Source organism: Bos indicus x Bos taurus, chromosome 18 (assembly GCF_003369695.1).
Source record: "Bos indicus x Bos taurus breed Angus x Brahman F1 hybrid chromosome 18, Bos_hybrid_MaternalHap_v2.0, whole genome shotgun sequence".
Taxonomy (NCBI): domain Eukaryota; kingdom Metazoa; phylum Chordata; class Mammalia; order Artiodactyla; family Bovidae; genus Bos; species Bos indicus x Bos taurus.
Genome location: NC_040093.1, coordinates 7,384,094 through 7,408,771, shown reverse-complemented (window position 1 = coordinate 7,408,771; position 24,678 = coordinate 7,384,094). Strand labels below are relative to the sequence as shown.

Genomic DNA, 24,678 nt, shown 5'->3' with positions numbered 1-24,678 from the left:
GGAGAAAAGCATCAGGGAGAACCAATAGGAAAACTGAGAATGGCTGCTGCTGATCCTGCTAAGTCGCTTCAGTACTGTCCGACCCTGTGCGACCCCATAGTCGGCAGCCCACCAGGCTCCCCGATCCCTGGGATTCTCCAGGCAAGAACACTGGAATGGGTTGCCATTTCCTTCTCCAATGCATGGAAGTGAAAAGGGAAAGTGAAGTCGCTCAGTCGTGTCCGAATCTTAGCCATGGACTGTAGCCTACCAGGCTCCTCTGTCCATGGGATTTTCCAGGCAAGAGTACTGAAGTGGGTTGCCATTGCCTTCTCCGTGAGAATGGCTGAGGGATTTGCAAAGGGATAGTCATGTCAAAGAGGTTAAGCCTTGAAAATAGCCAAGTGAGTAAAATAGAGAAGCATTAATAAATTAGAAAGCCAGATCTCCAGGGATTGGAAAACAGCATAGGGAGAACTGCCCTGTATCAGTGATGGGAGCAGGGAGGCGAAGGGCGATGAGGGACATCAGACGTGGAGAGTCCCTAACTGGGTTTTGGCCGGGTTTGAGTCCAGGCCTCTTGGGTTACAGTCCCGAGTTGTGTTTTCACCCGGTTGGAGTCCTGCCACAAGGGTTCGAGTCTCAATCCGAGGTGGCCGGTTTCATAGTGCTGGCAGAGAAAGAGGTAAGGAGCAGAGGAAGAAAGGGGCTGGAAGGAAGCATAGCCACATGGCCTGCCAGAGAGTGGGGAGGAAGGGAGAGTCACGGCGAGAGAAGGGAAGTAATCTGGAGCGCAGAGAGGGAGCCGAAATGGGGGAAGAAAGAGGCAGACATAGGTATGGATTTTTGAAAAGCTCAGGATGGTTGGAGAGAGAGAGAGCGTTTCTAGGGCGAACGAATTGCAGCAGCCTGGGACAGGACACGTGAGAGGCAGGAAATAGGACAGGAACAGCAGGAGAGCAGAGGGGGAGAAAAAGAGACACCGAGACCCAGATTAAATAAGGAGACTGGTGAACAGAGGGATAAGCTCGATCCAGGTGTGGCCAGTTGTTTGGTTACAGATGATTTTTTTAGTTATACAGAAGAGGCTGAGAATTTCAAAACTCCTGTCTATAAGGCTTGTGTCTTTTTTTATTACTTGTGGCAGACGATGACTTTCATTTGCAAACCCTGTTGAGCCTGGGGCAGTGGCTTGATTCACTGAGTTGTGAGTGACCCCCTTCCCTTGTCCTATCATAAGATAGAGGTCAAGGAAGAAGAGACCTGGGGCAAGAAATGACTGACTCTAGAGTGTCACCCTGTGGTAGCTTTTTTTTTTTTTTTTTTTTTAAATTAATTTCTTGGCTGTGTGTCTTCGGTTCTGTGCCCTGGGCTCAGGAGTTGTGGCTCCCAGGTTCTAAAGCACAGGCTCAGTAGTTGTGCACAGGCTTAGTTGCTTGTACTTTTGGGATCTTCCTGAACCAGGGATAGAACCCATGTCCCCTGCATTGTCAGGCAGATTCTTATCCACTGTATCATTGTTGGGTAGCGTTTTTAAAGTAACACTTTTTTTTTTTTTAAACGGATTCACATTTTCTCCTTTCTTTATGTATGGTGCTTTTTGTAGTTTGGAATAGGTCTTCATTCATTTAGTTTCTGTAATCATTTTTAACTTTAGAAATAAGTTTTGTTAGTTTCCAGTATTCTACTCGTATCATCCTTTTCTAAATATGATTATTCTCCACATTTTTTTAAACTTTGACCAGATTTTTAGATTAAAAATAATTCAGTTTTTTGTTTCAAATTTTTTTCAGATTCATTCCTTGCCTGAGTGCTTTCTTCCCTTTATCTCATACATTTGAAATTTTCTTTGGTAAGTAGTAAATCATCTTAGACTATTTTGTGGCATACTTAGCAAAAATGTCACCTCGTTTATCAGTTCTAATGAGGTAGATGAACCTAGAGCCTATTATACAGAGTGAAATAAGTCAGAAAGAGAAAGAGAAATACTGTATATTAATGCATATATATGGAATTTAGAAAGATGGTACCAGTGACCCTACATGCAGGGCAAGAAAGGGAGACACAGATGTAAAGAACAGACTTTTGGACTCAGTGGGAGAAGGTGAGGGTGGGATGATTTGAGAGAATAGCATTGAAACATGTAAATTACCATATGTAAAATAGAATAATCAGTGCAAGTTCGATGCACGAAGCAGGGCACCCAAAAACCAGTGCTCTGGAACAACCCAGAGAGATCTGGTGAGGAGGGAGGTGGCAAAGGGTTCAGAATGGGGGGGCTGCTGCTACTGCTGCTAAGTCGTGTCAGTCGTGTCCGACTCTGTGCGACCCCATAGACGGCAGCCCAATAGGCTCCTCTGACCCTGGGATTCTCCAGGCAAGAATACTGGAGTGGGTTGCCGTTTCCTTCTCCAATGCATGAACGTGAAAAGGGAAAGTGAAGTCTCTCAGTCATGTCCGACTCTTAGACTCTTAGCGACCCCATGGACAGCAGCCTACCAGGCTCCACCATCCATGGGATTTCCAGGCAAGAGTACTGGAGTGGGGTGCCATTATAGTCAGTAGCAGTCTGTTAATGAAGGAAAGGAATGTTTTAAAACTCAGAATGGCACCAGGCCCCTCATCCATAAGATGCATTTTGGAATAATCTTGGCACCAGATGATTCATCCCAGGCCATAAAATGATTAACTTGAATCTTGTAGAAGGCCAGATTACCATACAAATAGTTTTGTTTACATAGATTAGGGGAACAGTATCTTAGTACAACATACTGGTTTGTGAAGTAGGTTCTGAGCCATTAGGCAGAACCAACTTGAAGACAGAGTCTGGGGTAAATGCATAGTCTATTAACATAGCTTAAGACAAACATTTCCATAAGAAAAATGCATTGGTTAACTCAAGGTTTGAGAATAGTTAACTTCAGGTGAAACCAGGTGTCATTATGGCAACAGAGTATTTTAAGAGAAACCTCCTTTTAAATTTGTATAGAGAAGGAAAAAATACCGCTAGTTTGTTTCCTCCTGCCACTTAAGAGAGATAAAAATGTCTGACACTTGCAGCCTATTTCCTCCATTTGGAGACCCCTGGCCTTCCTGCCTGTTACCGTCTCATTGCCCCCTTTTCTTTTAGAAGAATTATGTTGCCTAGGGAAAAGGGGCATCGTTCTCGTTCCATAACTGCTTTCGAGCTGACAAGGGGCATTGTCCCTAAATTGGTGAGGCAACATATTCTCCTAACCCTCATACCGAAGATGTCTGATCCAGGGGCCCCAAATAATAGTTGGAAGAAGCTGCAGCAGTAGCAGGAGTTTGAGCAACTATTGCAGGAAGGGGGACCCCTGCCAGGGCCCGAAACTGGGCTCTTGTCTAACACTCGGAAATGAATTGTCCGAGAAGACACGTGTGCTGACAAAGCAAGAGATTTTATTGGGAGAGGGCACCCGCGTGTAGAGCAGTAGGGAAAGGGAACCCAGGAGAACTGCTCTGCCACGTGGCTCCGAGTCTCGGGTTTTATGGTGATGAGATTAGTTTCCGGGTGCTCTTTAGCCAATCATTCTAATTCAGAGTCTTTCCTGGTGGCACATGCATCGCTCAGCCAAGATGGATGCTAGCAAGAGGGATTCTGGGAAGTGGACAGACACTCCGTGTCTCCTTTCAACCTTTCCCGAACTCTTCAGGTTGGTGGTGGCTCATTAGTTCCATATTCCTTATCAGGATCTCCTGTCATAAAACAACTCATGCAAATGGTTACTATGGTGCCTGGCCAGGGTGGGCGGTTTCAATCAGTGTGCTTCCCCTAACACAACCATTTGTCACTTAAAAGCTTTCATGCAACTAGAAACAAATCCAGTTACACAGTTACAGATGCAGGGAGCAAACAGCAAAAACAAAACAATCAGAATTATTGTAATTCAGATAGTTTTCCACCATGGGGCACTAGTTAACATCTCCCAAAATGAGGCAATTGAGGCTTCAGGAATATCCATAGCCCCAGTCATCTTGTTCATGTGTTTAGTAAAATGAGTAACATTAGTGCTCCTATCAGGTATATATGTACAGCATTGGGTATGAATAATGGCACAAGTTCCTCCTTGTGCAGCTGTCAGAATATCTAAAGCCAATCTGTTCTGTAAAACTACCTTTCTAATTAGTGCTTGTTCAGCATTAAGAGCTGAAATAGCTTTTTGAGAATCTTGTAATGCCTGTTGAGTAAAGTTAGTCAAAGCATCCACTCGTAGCATAACATCTGTAGTTCCCAAAGAGGGAACAAAGACTTCAGCCAAATAATCATACCAGTGAAATACAGACCTTGCCCACCGAGTTTTAAGGTGGTGTAAATTAGCAGGCTTTTCTGGAAGCTCTGAAAATACAAAGCCATGAGTAAAGGCTAGACCCAGGGTGCATCTCCCTATCCGACCAAGGGGAAGCCATGCCCATAGGTAAGAGCCACATATCCATAGGTCCCTTTTGGAGCAAGCCACCTGACTGAGATATCCAGTCCCAATTAGTGCCTGGCCAGACAAAGGGAGGACCTGAATTGGGGTTGGAAAACAGGGGAATGATTATGGTGCATATTCCCTGAGGCAAAAATCCCAATTGTTTCCAATCATTGTAATTAAGTTGTTGGCTAACTTTTGGGGATGGCTCTGTTTGTTCCCAGCATATAGGGGCAGTAGATACTTGACGTCCTTTTTCAGGAGTTAGCCATATAACCTCATCCCATATTTGATAAACTTCAGATAAAAAACCATGAGATCCAGACCCATTTGCATTATGTGTAGTGCAATAGTCATTAAACCGAGACAATGTATAATCAAAATTAAAAGTCACGTTATGTCCATAGTTAAAGTACAAAGTGTTGCACCAGTCCATTTTAGGGTTGGTAGATGTCATCAGATGAAGAAGAGGCATCACATATGATTGTTGTCAAAGATATTCGCAGACTTGGAGAAAGTCTTTTTCTTGAAGTGAGATGTCCACCACAGGAAGCCTTTCACTGATGAAGAGGGGAGCGCTCCGCAGACCCAGCAGTTAGACCAGTTGTGGAATGCAGCGTAGGGGTGAGCCCAAGACAGGAAGGCATTGTCTTGAGGATCAAACAGCACACTCAGGATTTTTGGAGTCAGTAGAAGTAGGCTCACATAGATTACAGGCCTATCTGAAAAGTACAAAGTCAGAGCATAGAAAGTAAAGACATAAAATGAAGTCACTTAGTTCTGGTCAGGGTGCCACCTCTTAACTCAAGTGTGATGCACCACGAATCAATTCCTGGCACTTTGACAGCTGTGGGAGAAGAAAGAATAACCTGGTAAGGGCCTTCCCAGAGGGGCTCGAGGAATGGGCCCCCAGATCCCAATGTTTTTATGAGGACCTCGGTTCCTGGCTCAAATAGAGGTTTGCTTGACTCAGAGGCTGGGTCAGGAGTTGTCTCCCAGAGTTCTGTTAATGCCTGTTGAAAAGCTGAGAGCTGAGTTACATAACTAGTTAATTCCAAGGCTTCAGGGTCTATAATGATGTCTGTGCACAAGAAAGGCCTTTTTGTGCCTTTCTTTCATAAATAGATTCAAAGGGGGACAGTCCCTCCTTTTGGGGGCAGTTCGAGCCCTCACTAAAGCTATGGGTAGGACTTTAATCCAATTGTCCTGAATCTCTTGAGTTAATTTGGACAGACGTCTTTTAATAATGTAATTAGCTTTTTCAACCTTTCCTGAAGATTGGGGTCTCCCAATCTTCATTCATCAGTGTAAGTGATATTCTATTTCTAGAGCTTTAGATACCCCCTGAGTTACAGCAGCTTTACATGTGGAGCCATTGTCACTCTGAAGGCTCCGTGGCAGCCCAAACCTGGGGATAATTTCATGGGTTAAAATCTTTAGAACTTCCTTAGCCTGCTTACTACGACAGGGAAAAGCCTCAATCCACCCAGTAAAAGTATCTACCCAAACGTGTAAGCAAGAATATCAAATAGCTTTTGGCATATGAGTAAAATCAATTTCCCAGGCCTCTCCAGGATACTTACCACTTCGTTGTAATCCAGATATTGCTAGCTTCTCAGTCTTCGGGTTATTTTTCTGACAAACCTAACATATTTTGATACGTTCTTTAAAGTTTTCATTATGTTTTTACTTTCAAACAAACGTGAAGCCATTTGGTAAGTACTCTTTGCACCCAAATGAAAACTCTGGTGTAAACTCTTAAGAATTTTCCATTGAGCATTTTCAGGAATTATTAATCGTCCATCCTCGGACTGTAACCATCCGTTATCTATAATCTTACTTCCTCTTTTCTCATATCTTTCTAATTCTTCCTCAGTATATTGTGGTTTCTCCTGTTCCACAGGACCTGTCCAGATCAAAGGCCTCTGCAGTGAAGGGGTTTCCTAAAGTGCTGCTTTTCTGGCTTGACAGTCAGCCAGCTGATTACCTTCAGCTGCTTTCCTCCCATCCCTGCCGTGCCCTTTGCAATGCATAACAGCTTTTTCTTTAGGGCAATATATAGCAGTTAGAAGTCTCTGGATCTCTCTGAAATGCATAATAGGTTCTCCTGTTGCTGTTTTAAACTTTCCTTCCATATTGCAGAATAAGCATGTAAAGTCAAAGAAGCACACTTAAAATCCATGTAGATATTTACTAGCTGCCCTTTGCTTAACTCTGCAGCTCGGGTCAGAACCACAAGCTCTGGTAACTGAGCACTGGTTCCCTGGGGGAGAGATTTTGTTTCTGAAACCTATTCAGCAGTCACCAAGGTGTAACTTGCTTTATGCTTTCCATCCCAAACAAAAGAGCTGCCATCTGTAAATATTTCCATGTCAGGATTGTCTAATGAGGTATCCATTAGATCCTCCCAAGCTGCATAGTTTAAAGTTAGAAATTGGGAACAATCGTGATCAGGTGTTTCATTTTCCTTCTCAGGAGGGAAAGTGGCAGGATTTAAATTTCCACAAACTTTTAGCTTAGTTACTGGTCCTTCTAACAACAATGACTGATATTTAAGAAGTCCACTGTCTGTCATCCAAATATTAACCTTAGAATTTAAGATGCACTCACATCATGAGAAGTCAGGACAGTAAGATTTTGTCCATTAATTATTTTTAAAGCTTCAGGTGCTAATAAAGGCGCTGCTCCAATTACTCTTAGGCAGTGGGGCGACCCACATAAACTTACATCTGGTTTTATGCTTAGATAAGCAATAGGTTGCTGGTGTGGGCCTCGGGCTTGTGTCAAAATTCCCAAGGCCATACCTTTTTTTTCAGTGACAAATTAAATCCTGACCCTGTGGGTAAGCTCAAAGCGGAAACTTGCAGGAGGGCAGTCTGAAGAACCTTAAAAGCCTTTTGAGTATCTGGAGACCAAACCAGTTTGTCTTTTGGGGCCTGCTGAGTTTCAGCTCTAAGTTTATATAAAGGTCGGGCAAGTTCCCCATAACCTGGAATCCAAATATGAGAGTAGTCTGTGATTCCCAGAAATCTTCACAATTGTGTTAAAGTCATAGGTAGGGGATGATTTAGTATGGGTTTAATTTTCTCAGGGCCTATGGCCCTAGTCCCTTCTGATATGATTAGGCCCAGATATGTAAGCGATTGTTGACAAAGCTGAGCCTTTTCTCTTGATGCCTTATAACTGCAGCCTGCCAGAAAGTTTAAGAAATCTTCTGAGGCTCCTAAACAAGCTTCTTCTGTCTCAGCACAGAGCAAAATATCATCAACATATTGTAACACCACCACTTCGGAGCTATTAAAGTTTTGTAGATCCTGTCACAAACTTTGTCCAAATAAGTGAGGACTGTCACAAAATCCCTGGGGCAAAACTGTCCAGGTTAACTGAGAAGCTGGCTGCGTAGGGTCTTCAAAGGCAAATAGAAATTGACTTTCTTCCGCCAAAGGCACAGCATAGAAAGCATCTTTTAAATCAGATACTGAGAAATATTTGGCTCACTCAGGAATTTCAGACAATAGAGTATAAGGATCAGGCACCATGGGGTGTAAAGGAACTACAGCCTCATTTATCATTCGTAAATCTTGAACTAGTCTCCATTTTCCATTTGATTTCTTTATACCCAAAATAGGAGTGTTGCATGGAGTGTTACAGGAAACTAATAGTCCCCAGACCTTTAAATTTTCGATGATGGGTTTTAACCCTTTCTTAACCTCAGGTTTCAATGGATACTGCTTCTTATGTGGAAGTAAGTGTGGGTCTTTGAGCTTGACAACTACAGGAATAGCATTTTGTGCTCGACCCACAGATTTTCCCTCAGCCCATACTCTAGGATTTATATTTTGTTCAACTAAAGGGAGGGAAAGGGAGGGCTCCATATTTATGAAAACAGAGGCATGGACCTTGTTCAGCATCAGTTCAGTTCAGTTGCTTAGTCATGTCCGACTCTTTGCGACCCCATGAATCGCAGCACGCCAGGCCTCCCTGTCCATCACCAACTCCCAGAGCTCACTCAGACTCATGTCTATCGAGTCAGTGATGACATCCAGTCATCTCATCCTGTCGTCCCCTTCTCCTTCTGCCCCCAATCCCTCCCAGCATCAGTCTTTTCCAATGAGTCAACTCTTCGCATGAGGTGGCCAAAGTACTGGAGTTTCAGCTTTAGCATCATTCCTTCCAAAGAAATCCCAGGGCTGATCTCCTTCAGAATGGACTGGTTGGACCTCCTTGTAGTCCAAGGGACTCTCAAGAGTCTTCTCCAACACCATAGTTCAAAAGCATCAATTCTTCGGCGCTCACCCTTCTTCATAGTCCAACTCTCACACCCATACATGACCACAGGAAAAACCATAGCCTTGACTAGATGGACCTTTGTTGGCAAAGTAATGTCTCTGCTTTTGAATATGCTGTCTAGGTTGGTCATAACTTTCCTTCCAAGGAGTAAGCGTCTTTTAATTTCATGGCTGCAATTACCATCTGCAGTGATTTTGGAGCCCAAAAAACTAAAGTCCGACACTGTTTCCACTGTTTCCCCATCTATTTCCCATGAAGTGATGGGACCAGATGCCATGATCTTCGTTTTCTGAATGTTGAGCTTTAAGCCAAGTTTTTCACTCTCCTCTTTCACTTTCATCAAGAGGCTTTTGAGTTCCTCTTTACTTTCTGCCATAAGGGTGATGTCATCTGCATATCTGAGGTTATTGATACTTCTGCCAGCAATCTTTATCCCAGCTTGTGCTTCTTCCAGCCCAGCGTTTCTCATGATGTACTCTGCATAGAAGTTAAATAAGCAAGGTGACAATATACAGCCTTGACCTACTCCTTTTCCTATTTGGAACCAGTCTGTTGTTCCATGTCCAGTTCTAACTGTTGCTTCCTGACCTGCATACAGATTTCTCAAGAGGCAGATCAGGTGGTCTGGTATTCCCATCTCTTTCAGAATTTTCCACAATTTATTGTGATGCACACAGTCAAAGGCTTTGGCAGAGTCAATAAAGCAGGAATAGATGTTTTTCTGGAACTCTCTTGCTTTTTTGATGATCCAGTGGATGTTGGCTATTTGATATCTGGTTCCTCTGCCTTTTCTAAAACCAGCTTGAATGAATCGGAATGAAAACTGATCACTATATTCCTCCCCAAAAGGGGTGATGGAGACTCTGGCACAATCAGAAACTCGTTTGAAAATAGCACAGAATCTCAGTTACAGCATAAAGAGTAACTGAAATAATACCCTTTGGCTCATCCAGACAGTCCCATTACGGAAGCAGATTGGGAAGGAAGTGGGCCAGGGGATTCAGTAAGCACGGAGTAAGTTGCCCCAGTATCTAAAAGGAAATCAACAGATTGGCCCCCCCACAGTTATTAATACTTGGGGTTCCTCAGGTGTAATTAGGATGGGAGCTTGTGTGGGGACCCCTGGGCACCTTCAGTCCTGATGTCTTGAGAGTCTGACCCCAGGTATAATTATGACAACACAGTATTTTAAGAGAAACCTCCTTTTAAGTTTGTATAGAGAAGGAAAAAAATATTGCTAGTTTGTTTCCTCCTGCCGCTTGAGAGAGATAAAAATGTCTGACACTTGCAGCCTATTTCCTCCATTTGGAGACCCCCTGGCCTTCCTGCCTGTTACCCTCTCAACATCGTGTAATAAAACAGACATATTTTCAACTGTGGTTTTACCAAAGACATGAATTGTGTGTATGTTGTTATGTGTGCACAGACAAATGGATATTTCTGGTTTCAGCTCTTTACCAGAGAATAATGGAGGTATGACATTAGATCTTATGAAATTAAAGGCATGTCTTTGAGAAATGGGAAGATAAAAGAACATTTAACATGATAAAACCAACAAAATAAAATGTTTCTACCGGAGTCCAGCTCCAGCAGCCAGGGATTCAACCTGAAGGGGTGAGCGGTGTTGGCGCGAAACAAGACAGCCTCTCAGTTTTCTTGGACTGCCTGTTTATTTCAAGCTTATGATTCTCTTTTATACTTTTACAAAAACATTAGGTCAGGGATTTGACATTTTCAGTTCCCCCTGACCCAGATTTGTTGTCTCCATAAATCATTGTTGCCCCTCAAAAGGAGTTCTTGCCTCAGAGATTCTCTTATTTACTTCTTCTCTTGTGTCCTTGTGAATACGTAGTAACTCATGCTAATGTCTGGGCTCCATACCACATTCCTCAGTTTATTTCTTATCTTTTTAAGTCCTGTTTGCCCCTAGTATCCTGGCTTACTATTTCTTAGAAAGGGCTTCTAACTATTAATATGTCTAAAGTCCCTAATCTCTATAAGCTATAATAGAATATGCTAAGATTACAACATTCCTTAAATCCTTAGCTTCTAACTATTTTAAATATTCCTAAGCGCTAAATTCAGCAAACTCCTTTGCCAAAAACACTTTCCTTACAAATAGGCTTCAGATAGCAATTCCTCCCATGGTCTCAAGCTGCGGCCTGTGTGCTCACCCTGGAACACTATTTTGTAAAAGTCCTTGAACAAATGTCAATGATTAACTTTATGAATTATTCACTGAGCACAGCTGCAGAAGGCTTGGTGCCTTCTCATGCAGTACTCTTGCCTGGAAAATCCATGGATAGAGGAGCCTGGTAGGCTGCAGCCCATGGGATCGATAAGAGTTGGACACGACTGAGTTACTTCACTTTCACTTTTCTCTTTCATGTATTGGAGAAGGAAATGGCAACCCACTCCAGTATTCTTGCCTAGAAAATACCAAGGACTGCGGAGCCTGGTGGGCTGCCATCTATGGGGTCGCACAGAGTCTGACAGGACTGAAGCGACTTAGCATTAGAATGCTCCTCTCAAGAACAGTAAGCACCTTAATATTCTTTTCTGTCAACTCAGCCGAGGAAAGGAAAAAGCAAGTCAGAATCACAAAGCCTAACCTCTTCATCCCAGTTCCGTGCCTGCGGGACAAAGAGAAGGGGTTGGGGCCGTGCCTCCATTTTGTCAGTAATGCCTAACGCGGCTCCCAACATGCTTCATTCTTTCTTTTCAAAAAAAGAAAAAAAAAAACACCTAGTTTAACTGGTTACTCTAGTGGTTTGTTTTCTCCATTTTCTATGATCAGTGAAAAAATAAGTGAGCTGTGTGGTGATATGAAGATGTTTCCCTCAGGTCCCTTTTGACTTTTCTGTGCAAATGAGGAAGGATGGACTGGCTTGACCTGGAACCTTCCAACAGAGCCTCTCTATTCATAATGAAAAAGATTGCTCAGATCCTATTTCTAAGCTGACCCGTTACACTGTTTTTTTTGTACCAGTGGATATATATTTGCAATTCTGTGTTTTTAAAATATTTTACTGCAATCTTATAATAAAGAACTACCTGCTTGGTATCATCACTTTGACCCAATCTTGAAAGAAAAGTTTCTTTTGCTCAGATACATGACAGATGTTCATGGTCTTAAATGGGATGGGCAGTAAGGACAAACTTGGCCCCCTTGCCTTTCAGCCTCCCATTTCATTATTCAGTTATACCCAGTTGTCTTCACTCAGCTCAGACCTTCTCATAAACGGCTTCTCTCTGGTCCTGAGGGAGCCCACTTGTAACATGCAGATGAAAGACTAGACCGGAAACTCTGAGCCTGAGCAACACTGACCCCTGAAATGATTAGCCAAATTGGCTGTGTGTCTGTGTGTGGCAGTTCTGGTTTGGAGGGAGTTTCTGGTGGTAATTCGAATTTTAAATAGATCCCAGTCCTCCCTGAATGAAAAACAAAAAGGAAAACTGTAGGATGGAGGCAGGATCACAGGCTCAGAATTTGATGACTTCTATGAATAAGGCTAAATCTGAAGAGAGATTTTTTTTAATGTCCTGACGTTCAGACCTCCACTGGCTTTCATGTGTTCTTGGGACAAAAGCTTGACTCCTCGCTGTGGCTCCATAGCCCTCTGTCAAGCTCAGGGCCCTGTCAGTGTCTCCAGCCTCATCCTGGGAGCTGACCCTTTGCTCATGGTTCAGCCTGTCCTCGTCTCATTTACCTTTTCTCTGTTTCTAAATACCAAAACCATTTCTGTCTGACATCGTACTTCCTTTTCTCACCTTCAGGTCACCCTGGCTCAGGCCCTTTGTCACCCTTCAAGTCTAGGCTCAGAGAGGTCTCCCCATCCCCTCCTAACAGTCTCTCTCATGTTACCCAGGTTTATTGCCTCCGTATCAGTTGCCATCAGCAGAAATTAATGCCCTTCTTCAAGGGTTATTTTGAGTCCTTCCTCGTTCCCCTCTTTTTAGGGCTGATAGTGTTCCTCTTCTTCCCAGCGTGGCTGTAGTATCTGATACTGGAAATATCTTTAGATGACCGGACTATGGGTTGGGCTGAATAATCCTCAGGGAAGACCAAGAGAACAGGGCAGGTGATGAAGATGTTTCCCATGTTCTGGACATTTCAGCTGTAATTGATCTTTACCCCATGTGATTACTTAATTACTCAAAAGAAGGGTCAAGAAATATAGGAAGTCCTGAAAAGCCCTACAGAGGTGGTGTCCTCAAGCAGTGAGCTAAGATGTCCCCATGTTTAGTCTGCTGTGTTTCGTCCTCTGCAGCCCCCAGATCTAAGCTCGGTCCATCCAGGACCAGTCACCATCATGGACAGCAGCTTTGCCATCTAGGAGTTCATGTACTCTTGTCAGCGATTGTGATTTCAGTGCACTGAGGATGAGCAGAAATCCGAAACCTAATGGGGCAAGAAGGAGACGCTGCCCCCCCGCACCCCCAAGAGGTAGAATATTTTTCAAGTAGGTGTGGGTGGAGAAAACAGGAGATAGTGAGACCTGGAGCCCCTTGCTTTGAGACGTCCTCATCACAAATGCCTTTGTACATGGAGTCCATAATGTCCCCAGGTGGTGGCAGACTTTCCCAGGAGGGCCAGTCTCTTGGTTTCCATACTGCACGTGCAGTGTCCTTTGGGTGGTAGCTCGTGGACACTCCTCTTGTGATTCCCTTTGCCAAGAAACCCTGGTGCACTTTAGTCTTGCTTAGTTCGTCACGCAGGGAGGAGAGGTAGACAAATGGGGAAAGTGGACAGAGCCTGCTGGGGTCTGCAGGAGGCTTGTGGCAGTACTTGGGGGAATCAAGGTGAGCCCAGTGAATGGAGCATGCGCCCATCCCAAGTGTAGTTGCAGGGACAAGGCAGGTGTGGATCTGTTGGAAAAGAATGTCTCAGTTCAGGTTGGAGAACCTGGGATTGGGTTTGTTGGAGAGCCTGCATGGAATGGTTTGAGGTTCCAATGCCTTAGCTCGTGTTCCTGGGACAGCAGTGCTGAGGCTGACACTTGCCTGCAGAGGTTGGATTTGACAACTTGTGACCACACGTGAGCAGCAATGAAGGACGTGGAATTCAGCCAAGAGAAGCCTTTTCCACTGTTAGAACTGTGGCCGGGACTGAGCCTGCAGGCACCTGTGTGTGCAGGAGGATGGGAGCCTTGGGCTTGAGGGGCTGGTTCTAGCAGGTGCCCCCAGCATACACTCCACTCCCTGGCTTTTGTTGGCTCTTTTAGCAGGCAGGCACCATAGAGTAACAGGGAACATCTCAGGTCATTTTTTGCATCAACTTTGGTATCATTGTGTACTTGGGGTTGCTGGTGAAGAAAGGTTCATGTGCATTTGGGAAGATACCAAGAGAATCTGGAGTGTTTCCTTGGAAGATGCTGAGGTCTCAGTGGTCCATGTACATCACTGGAATGATCCCTCTTTTTCATAGTCTTTGTGGAGATTTCAGTGTTTGACCTGGATCACTCACTGTAAATGAAAATATGGTGTCTTGTGTCTGTGGATCCTTGGGTGTCCTCTTTTGTATTTTGCCTCATGCATGAGTTATCAGGGCTTGGAATGCTTTGTGTTTGTATAAGAGGGTCCGAGGCTCATTGTAGGCTCTGTGGACACTCTGTTGGACACCATGAAAGTTTGTAAGTTTGTTTGAGTCCCGCTGGGAAAATAGAAGTACTAAGGTTAAGATCACAGAATGCTTGTTATGAGGTGGTCCTGCTCGGTAGGGATCTCTGGGCCCAACCTGAGTAGAGTCATAAAGTCCTGTGATGTAGGGGAGGATGGCTCCAAAAAATCAGAGGTCAGCGATGCCACAGTGATCTGCAATCTGGAGGTTTGTCCTCTAGAAGATGCAGCTGCAACTGTCTTGCTGCCAGGCTGCGTTCTCTGTTATCCACTCCTGTCCCTCCCCAAATAAGCACACATACAGGCACAGTACAGAAAACACAGAATCTTAACTGCACTGTTGGTGGTAATGTAAATGGTACTGCTATGTGCGAAAATAAAATGGAAGTTCCTTAACAAATTAATATAGAACAGGCCTACAGTCTGTCAAACCCATTTCTGACAGATATCCAAAGGAAAAGCAATCAGTTTTTCAGGGATATGTCCACAGTCCCATGAGTGTGACTGGATTTGCAGTAGCCAAGGCATAGACACAGCCCACATGTCTCTTGACAAAAGAATAGGTTACAAAAGTGTGGTATAGAAATATTTATAATATACTGTATATTCATGAACTATTTTTTCTCTGTATATAAATATAAAAATCAAGGATCCTGCATTTATGCCAGAATGAATGAACCTAGGGAACATTATACCAAGTTAAATAAGCCTCACAAAGGAGGACAGACACTATGTAGAAACTAGACTTGTCAAACTCATAGAGCCATCGAGTAATAAGGCTGTTACCAGGAGCTGGGTGGAAGGAGAAATGGGGCACTGGTAGTCAAAGAGTAGAGATTTTCAGTTATAAAATAAGTAAGTTCTGGGGATCTGAGGTACTGCATGCTGCCTGTAGTGTTTCTATATCCTTGAAATTCGCCCAGAGAGAAATAATACAGTGTACTCATAGGTGGACGTGTAACTTACTCGAGTATAATAATTACTCAGTGTATGAGTCTATGACATGATCACTTTGTACACAGTACATTTATACCATTTTTGTTAGGTACACCTTAGTAAGGCTGGGAAAGAAAAAGAGAGTTGGGGGGTGCTTTTCTCCTCTGAATGGTGCTCAGTCCAGGCTTCATGTTTCATTGATGATGCATTTTGCATAGACATGTGCCAGAGTCCAGCTCTAGCAGCCAGGGAATCAGCCTGAAGAGATGAGCGGTGTCAGCAGAGAATGATGCAGCCCCTGACTCAAGGTACGGGACTGCATGTTTATTTCAAGCTTCAGGTTCTCTTTTATACTTTGACAAAAGCATTAGGCAGAAGTTTGGCATTTTCAGTTCCCCTCACCCAGATTTATTGTCTCCATAAAACATTGTTGCCCTTCAACAGAGTTTCTGCTTCAGCGATTCTCTCAGAATCCTGTTTACTTTAACTTGTGATTACATTGTAATTCATGCTTATGTCTGGGCTGCATACCACATTCCTCAGTTTATTTCTTATCTTTCTAAATCCTGTTTGCCCCTAGCATCCTAAGCTCACTATCTCCTGAAATGGCTTCTAGGTATTAATATCTCTGAAATTCCTAATCTCTATAAGCTATAGTAAAATATGCTAGCACTACAACATTCCTTAAATTTTTAGCTTCTAACTATTCTTAATTATTCCTAAACCCTAAATTCAGCAAACTTCCTTTGCCATAAACATTTCCTTCACAAATAGGTCTCAGATGACAATCCTTCCCCCGGCCTCAAGCTGCGGCCTACGTGCTCATCCTGTAACACTCTTTGTAAAGATCCTTGAACCAATGTCAATGGTTAACTTTATGGATTATTCTCTGAGCACAACTGCAGAAGGCTTTGTGCCTTCTCATGCTCCTCTAAAGGACGATAAACACCTTAAAATTCTTTTCAGTCAACTCAACCAAGGAAATGAAAAAACAGGTCAGAATCACAAGACCTAACTCCTTCATCCCGGGTCCATGCCTGCGGGACAAGTAGAGAGGTTTGGGGCCGTGCCTCCATTTTGTCAGTGATGCCTAACGTGGCTCCCGACACACGTTTTGTACCCTCTGACCAGAGATTCCCCTTCAGGTAGTTTGTGTTGGTCCACAGCTTGAGAGTGTTTAAGATGCCTCAGTTGATTCCAGTCTGGATCCCTCACTGAGCATCAGGACTCTGAGTCCTCCCAGTTCTGAGGGCTGAGATCTGGGCTGAGGAGGGGATGCTCTGTTCTGAGTGGGGATGGATCAGGGCCTGCTGTGTGACCTGAAGGATTGCCTGGTCAGCAGAGGTGCCTCCTGCTGCTGTGTACATGAGGCCTCACCAGGAGGGGAGTGTGATCTGAGGGAAAGTGTGAGAAAGTCCCATGGTGGTCTCTCAGCGGGAGTTGACTGTCTTGAGTCCCTCCTGAGACAGTGGCCACAGGGGACTGTCTGTTCCTCGTGGTGAGGGCTTCACTGTGTGTGTGGTTGGCGCTCAGGAAGGGGATTTGTTGACTCTAAGCATTAAACAGTATGTTTTCAACTTTGATGATAGACCTCTGAAGATTTGTGTTGCCTGAGGAAGCCCTGAAGTTAAGGAAGAGGAACAAAAAGGAGTGAGGCATGCTTGTTTCTCAGGTAAGGTCATATTTAGTCTGTCCTTCCTGAAATGCCCTTCTCTGGACTCGCTAATCGTGTCTGACTCTGGAGTGTCCTGTGTGACTCCTGTACATGCACAGTCACCCAGACCCTGTCGTCTGTACTCATATCCCGTCTCCCCATGACCCGGTGACCTGGCCCTTGTGAGGAGGCTCCCCTGGGCACCATCCTGGGAAGGGCTTCTCACCCACAGTTTGGAGACGGGGTCTCAGTGCTGTTGGGCAGCAGGGATTGCTTAGGGCCTATCTGGATGCGCTGTCTGCTGTCAACCAGGGTAAGGAAACTACATGTGGATGTCAGGTGTTAGTATGCACAATAGCTGGTCAAATCTGGGAATCAGATCAATTGAACCTGTCCTATCCCTTTTGTGTATCTTGACATCCGTGTGAATATATCTTACATATACACAAAGAATTATGTCTGTGTACTGTGTTCTGTTCAGTGGGTTTATTTATCTGTTTTTATACCAGTACCACATCACCTTGATTACCTTGTAATAGTTGTTGAAATAGAAAGACCTCCATCTTCCTTCTTCAAGAGTTTTGCTGTTTGCTCTTTGAATAGTTCTATGACATTCACCATGTTTTATTCTGCTTCTACAAAGATTGTCATGGCAGTTTTGATAATGAGTTAATTGATTGATTGATCCTTTGTGTGGTTATTAAAGAATCTTTTTTCATATAGTACGTTTCTTTTGTAATCTTTATAATTTTTACTGATGAAACTTTGTCATGTGGGCAAGAAGATAAATTTACTTCTTTTTCAATTTGAGGACCTTTGATTTCTTTTTCTCATCTAATTGCTTTAAGGGTTTCAGTGCTTTGTTGAACTGTAGTGTAGAGTGTGCATCCTTGCCTTCTTCTTGACCTCAGAGGAAAAGCTTTCATTCTTTCCCCATTGCTGTGCTCTTTTCATAATGGCATTTATTATGTTGATGTTGGTATAATTTATTGTTTGTAGTTTGTTGAGTGTTCCATCTTGAAAGATTGTCAAATTTTTGTCGAATGGTTTTTTCCTGCATCGAGATGATCCTGTTTTTTTTCCCCTTTAATCTGATAATGTAGTGTGTCATATTAATTGATTTTTGTATGTTGACTTCTCCTTGCCTTATATGAATAAAATCCGTTTGGTTATGGTGTCAGATCTTTTTATTTATTTACTTATATTATTTTAATTGAAGGATAATTGCTTTACAGACGTTGTTGTTTTCTGCCAAATACCAACATGAATCAGCCATAGGTATACATATGTGCCCTCCCTTCCCATCTTCCTCCCTATCCCACCCCTGTAGGTTGTGAAAGAGCCCCTGTTTGAGTTCCCTGAGTCAGTCAGCAAATTCGCATTGGCTCTCTACTTTATATATGGTAATGTAAGTTTCCATATTACTCTCTCCATACATCTGACCCTCTCCTTCCTCCCCTCCCCACCCCCATCTGTTCTGTTTCCATTTTCCAGATCTTTTTAATATGTGTTGAAATTGGTTTGTAAGTATTTTAATTTTGTATCAGTATTCGTTAGGGGCATTGGTTTCTAGTTTTCCTTTCTTGTGTCTTTGGGAAATCAGCAAACTATTAGAATCATGCTTGCTCCATAGAATTAGCAGGATTAGTGGTAATTCTTTTGTAAATGTTTGGGAGAATTTGGTACTGTATTTTTCTTAGAGGTTTCTGGATACTTCTTAAATCTCTCTAGTTATAATGGGCTTCCCTGGTGACTCAAATCATAAAGAATCTGCCTGCAGTGCGGGAGACCCAGGTTCTATCCCTGGGTCGGAAGATTGCCTGGAGAAAGGAGAGGCTCTCTAGTCCAGTATTCTTGTCTGGAGAAATTCCATGGACAGAGGAGCCTTGTGGGCTACAGTCCATAAGGTCACAAAGAGTCAGATACGACTGAGTGGCTAACACTTTCACTTTCAACACTTCTCACTTTTTAAATTTCTCAATAAGTAAAATAGTTTGTATGTTTCTGAGAATTTGCCAGTATCTCCTATGTTCTGTCATTATAGGCATTATTGGTCATAGTACTTCCTTATCTTTAGATACTTTCTTTGACCTCAGTTGTAATCATTCCTGTTTCATATCTGTTTTTAGTTCTTTGAATCTTTTTTTCTCCTTTCCTTGGTCTAGGTGAGGGTTTTCCTATACAGTTTTTTCAAAACATCAACTCTTGGTTTGTTGATTTTTATATTTTTCTACTTTCTATTGTATCTCTGGTTTCTTATTTACCTTTTTCCTTCTGCTAAACGAGTTTAGTTTATTTTCCATTTTCTGCTTCCTAGAGATCTAAAAATAGATTTCAGATTTAAGATCTTTTCTCTTTTTTACTTAAGCACTTAACAGTTCAGACTTTCCTTTTAGTACAGTGTTCTCTGTGTGTTATAAATTTTGTAATGTTTTCTTTTCGTTTTCATCCATGTATTTAAAAATTTCCATGTGATCTTTTTCTCAGACCCATTTGTGGTGTAAGAGTGAGCTGCTCAATGTCCACATTTGAGGAATTTTCTTTTTTTCTTGTGTTTATTTTGTTGTTGTCAGGGAAGATACGTTCCTGTTATCAGTCTCTTAAGATGGTTAATTTTGGCCTAACGTGGTCTCTGATAGAGAATGCTTTATGTGTCCTTGAGATACATGTGTTTTATGCTTTTGTTGGGCCATGTGGTCTGTACATGCCTGTTCAATGTTTGCTTCATTTTTCTGAGATATCTAATGTTAGGTGTATATATATTTTTATTTGTTACAGCTTTTTGATAAATTGACCATTTTGTCATTATACAATAGTTATCTAGTTGCAGTTTTTTTTTTTTCTTCAGTTTATTTTGTCTGATATAACAGTCTCCCCTGCTCTCTTTAGGATGTTCTGTCTTTTTCCATCCTTTCACTTTTCACCTTTCCATGTCCTCACAAACGTGAGTACTACCTGTTTCACCTCTCTGACAAACTCTGTGTCTCTTGCCCTGGGATTTTCCTCCTGTTACTTCTGGTGGTCCCTGCTCATGTGCATCGTATTGTGGTGAAAGACAGGCCCCCTGGACTGCTCCTTTCATGCCACTGTAATTTCAGAAGGAATGCATTGAATGTTACCTTCCTATCATGATGTTTCTTGAGATAGTCTTGCTTAATAACTATATTTTTTTCCATATTCTTTTTGCCATGATTTTTAATTCTCCAAGAAGTTTTTTTACTTTGCTATTGTGATAATTTTTTTTTTTTTTGGTCATAATCTAATGACTCTTCTAATTTCAAATCACTGTTTTATTAATGGAAAAAAGCAAAGAAAGTCTTTGGTTTCTGTTAATGCCTTGCTATGTAAATTTAAATGGACAAAATTTTATTTGTATCTTTGTATATGGTAATTTTATTATGAATTGAGTTCAAGTATTCTTTTTTTTTTTTAATGTTTTTACCAGTTTTCTTTTGGTAGCCTAGTATAGAATCCTGTTGACAAACTCAGCTGAGTACAAAGGATACATTTTTATCATCTGAAAGATGCTGAAATACATGTGAATAAAAGGATGATATAAAATTGTCCAAAAAGTCTGTCAAAAGACAAATCCTCTCGTGTCAGTTAATTTTTTATAGATAAGCAAGCATGCATGTGCAAGTCTGTGGTTTAGATAGAAGACATTATGATTTAAAAACTACATATCAACTTTTTTTTCAGTTGAAATTATGTTATCAGTATAATCTGTGGCCTTGGAATTTTCCAAACAATCCTGTTAGTGTTTTAAGTAGTAAATTACTAACAGTTGTGTTTCCGTATCCACGTCTATAATGACCTTTCATGCCATTCCACATTGTTCACCTGGGACTTTTTTTTTTTCTTCATATTAATACAATATTTATTTATTTTCGTTCTGTCAAACCCTGAGCCCACCACTTTCCCCAGGCTGCTTGGGGAGTTACAGGAAAGGGAACATACAGGGCAGACACAGGAGAAAGAATTATGGGAGGTGGAAAGAGCTCCTTCATATTGTGAAGAATATGAACTAGACCACCATCAGGCAAAAGAGCCCCATGGCCTTTGAGAGGGCCAAGCCCATGGTGTAGAAGAGCTACTGTTTCAGAGAAGGGTTCCTGGCATAAAAATGATGAAGCTCCCGAACACAAGCCCACTTCCAGCCCTGGAGCCAGCCACCCCTGCTGTGGCAGCTCCAGCTCCAGGGAACTTGGCTGCTGTATCAAAGTCCTTTGAAATGGCACTGGTTTGGAAGCTGTGGCTAGGAATAAGTGAGATGGTCCAGGGACCTGGGGCTGCCAAGCTGCTCTGGCTCTCATCGGTCAGTGTCTCCAGTCCTTCACCACCACTGTGGACAGTGATCACTCAACAGGGAGGAGGTTCTCCCAATCAGGGAGGGGGTAGAGACTAATTTGGCACAGGTGTCCATTTTCAAGGGATGAAGGCCCAAGGCTCGAGAGCTGGTCCCCCTGCAGAGAAGACAGAGGGGCAGGGAGGAGGCTCACCTTGGACTTCTTTCAAGTTTTCTTTAGAAGCCCTCTGTCAAAGGACTTTTAATGTTCTCTGTACTACTTAACTGTTAGATGCTTAACCTTCAGTTGCTGAGCCCTAGCTTCTGAGTTCAAGTGCTTCATGTAACATTTCTTACCTTCTTGATCTGAGTCGAGTTTCTCAGAGTGTCTGTGACACAGGTTGTCTTCTCTAAGGTGGGAAAAGATCGTTCTTTAATGAGCTATTACATTGATGACAGGTTCTTGCCTGTACAGTACTTATTTAATGTTTAGAGTAATACTATAGTAATTTAGAGCAACAGGAAGCCTTCAGACGCTTTTGGTCCTTGCTGCTGTTATCAACATCATAACTGAAAGTTTTGACCTTTCCATTGAAAGGGCCGTGGATTTCGTCATCTCTGAAGATGCCACTCATGTTGTACCTCATCTAGATAATGAATTGCACTCACTGGGTAGAACATAATATCTGACACTTCTGTATAGCCACAACAGTTTTGAGCTTTATTTATTTCATGGATTTTGAACAATGATGAAAAATCCATATTAATTGGAGGATCTCATAAGGTCTTAGGGCAAAGCATAAGAAATTAAAATTAGAGATCCATAATTTCTCCAGATACCCCTGCATGGATCTGTTAGAACACATACTTGAACCAAGTCAATCCTTACCCCTTACTACCCTTTCTCTTTTGCATGAAAATGAGAACTTTTCATGGCCCTTTTGGTGACATGTGGTTTCATTTCAGGAACGACTGACCTGTGAGGATGTGGCCATCGAATTCACTCATGAGGAGTGGGTATTCCTGGACCCTGCTCAGAGGGCCTTGTACAGGGACGTGATGCTGGAGACCTACAGGAACCTGGTCTCCCTGGGTGAGGATGACTTCCTTCCAGAGCTGCCCTTGGGTATCTGCATTTTCCCTTGGGAGGCCCTGATGTCTTTCATCTGAGAGTTCTGGTGACTGGGGCATGACACAGCTTCACAAGGTTAAACTGACCCTCTTCAGACGCTGTGTCTGTTTCATGTCATATCTGAGGTTGTCCCAGAGCTTAATCATGTACAAAGCTCACTGGCAAATGCTAAAAAAAATACCAAAAAACCCGATTTCCTATTTTCTACCTTTTGACTTTTGGCTCAGTGTTTTAAAAAATCCACAGCACTTTAGATTTCTCTCTTCTGATAACGCTGAATATCTGTTTGTTTTTGCTTGCTTGTTTACTTTTTTTTTGCTGCGCCATTCTGCATGTGGGATCTTAGTTCCCTGACGAAGGATGAAACCTGCACCCCCTGCATTGGAAATGCAGAGTCTTAACTGCTGGATCACCAGGGGAGTCCCAGAATTTCTGTTTCTGATCTGAATAGTATCTCCACATTGGAGCATGAGAAAAAGCTCTGGACAGTGGGGAGTGATGTAAAAGTAGCCAAAAATACAATGTATAAAGAAAAACGAGTATCTCAAAAGGGCTGTTTTTTTCTGTTTAGGAGTGGAACAAGTTGGTGGATTGGATCCTCTGTGGTTGTTACTTAGGAAAATGTAAGGAGAGTAGGTAGAGAGATTGTCTTTTTGATCCTAGATCCTGCGAGGGGAGCATATGTGAATCTCGCAGGCTCTTAGCTTGCCATCTGTAGGTTGAGAGCATGGTCACATCTCAAGATGCTGTGATGTCTGACATTCATGTTGTATTATTTTTACTCTTGTACTGCCCTACCCAGTCTAGGAATGTGAACTGTTCCTGATGTTACATTCTCCTTACTTTGTATCCTTTTACCTCTTAAATTTCTTTGAAATATATTCCTGAGGGTCTGAAATTTTATCTGGTTTCCTTGCTGTGATAATCCACCTATGTTTAATTGGCAGCCTCTGGGTAGTCTCTGTGGAGTGGATTTACTAGGTAACAGAAAACTGTGATGGAGACACTATCCCTAATGTTATTTTCTTGCTCTGTACAAAGTCACCACTTGAAGCTATCCAGTAGAGTGGTCAGTATGTTCTAGGATTATGAGAGAGAAAGTATCACGAGAGCCCGATACATCTTTCCAGGTTATTTTCTGGCTTTGAAGACTCTGTCAAGGGCACCGTGACAGTGTTGTTCATGTGTATCAAGGACCATATATTTTACCTTCTGTAAATGGTATGGGAATTTATCCCAGGACAACTTTGTCCAAGTTCACATTCTCATATCTATGAGGCTATTGGCTGCACTGTTGTTCTGGGCATTGTAGGTATTTTTTATCATTGAGTTCAAATTTCTGTGTTACTCTTAATGTTTCTGTTTTGTATTTGCATGCGTTGGATGGTTGATTGGGAAATGGTCCCTATGGTGGAACTGGTGATCAGTCCCTCTTAAAATTCTTGATATATTCTTTGTACTCATTTACTTATCAGATGTATGATTTCCACATATTTTCTCTTTTACTGTTGATTGTCTTTTCAAACTCACTGCACTTTAATGCACAGTAGTTTATAATTTTGATATAGTTCAATTTATTGATATCTGGTTTTATTTTGTGGCCTGTGCTTTTGGTGTTACATCTGGTAAATCATTTGTGGGTCCAATTTCCAGAAACATTTCCTGCATGTTTACTTCTAGGAGTTTTATACATTTGGGACTTAGGTTTAGGTCTTTGAACCATTTTGAGTTCATTTTTGTCTATAGTGTAAGATAATGTTCCAAGTAAATTCTTTTGCTGGTGGGTATTCATTTTTGTCAACATGTCTTGTTTCATAGACTGCTTCCCCCATTTAGTAGTTTTTACACCCTTGTGAAACATCTTTTGAACATTTGCACAAGAGGTGCTTTTGTTTTTGTTTTAACCATTCTTTTTAGGTATGATGCTGCTGCTGCTGCTAAGTCGCGTCAGTCGTGTGTGACTCTGTGCGACCTGACAGACGGCAGCCCACCAGGCGCCTCTGTCCCTGGGATTCTCCAGGCAAAAACACTGGCGTGGGTTGCCATTTCCTTCTCCAATGCATGCGTGCATGTACACCAAGTCACTTCAGCCATGTCCAACTCTGTGCGACCCCATAGATGGCAGCCCACCAGGCTCCTCTGTCCCTGGGATTCTCCAGGCAAGCGTACTGGAGTGGGTTGCCATTTCCTTCTCCACTTTTTAAGTATAGTTAATTTACAATGTTGTGTTTCAGGTATATAGCAGTTTACAAGATACTCAGTATAGTTCCCTGAGCCATTATATCGTAGGTTCTTGTTGCTTATCTATTTTGTATATATATTAGTTTGTATATATTTAGACTTCTAA

At 42.4% G+C, this 24,678-nt stretch overlaps 1 protein-coding gene and 1 pseudogene across 8 annotated transcripts in view; one reads left to right on the top strand and one right to left on the bottom strand.

Annotated features, from left to right (window-relative positions):
• The window catches only part of LOC113875584 (zinc finger protein 347-like), a 47,147-nt gene that overhangs the window by 7,371 nt on the left and 15,098 nt on the right, over positions 1-24,678 (top strand). For 2 of the 8 annotated variants that reach the window (XR_003506295.1, XM_027514109.1), the window contains 4 exons: positions 1,773-1,831; positions 15,479-15,568; positions 16,850-16,932; positions 22,166-22,292. Coding sequence is in view for 7 of the 8 variants with exons in the window: in XM_027514109.1 (XP_027369910.1) it covers positions 16,918-16,932; positions 22,166-22,292 (142 nt within the window). In the remaining variant the exon portion in view is untranslated. The remainder of the gene's footprint in view (positions 1-1,772; positions 1,832-15,478; positions 15,569-16,849; positions 16,933-22,165; positions 22,293-24,678) is intronic. The other 6 variants (XM_027514111.1, XM_027514110.1, XM_027514113.1 and 3 more) reach the window with 4 other exon arrangements.
• Positions 20,603-22,156, bottom strand: LOC113875610 (annotated as a pseudogene).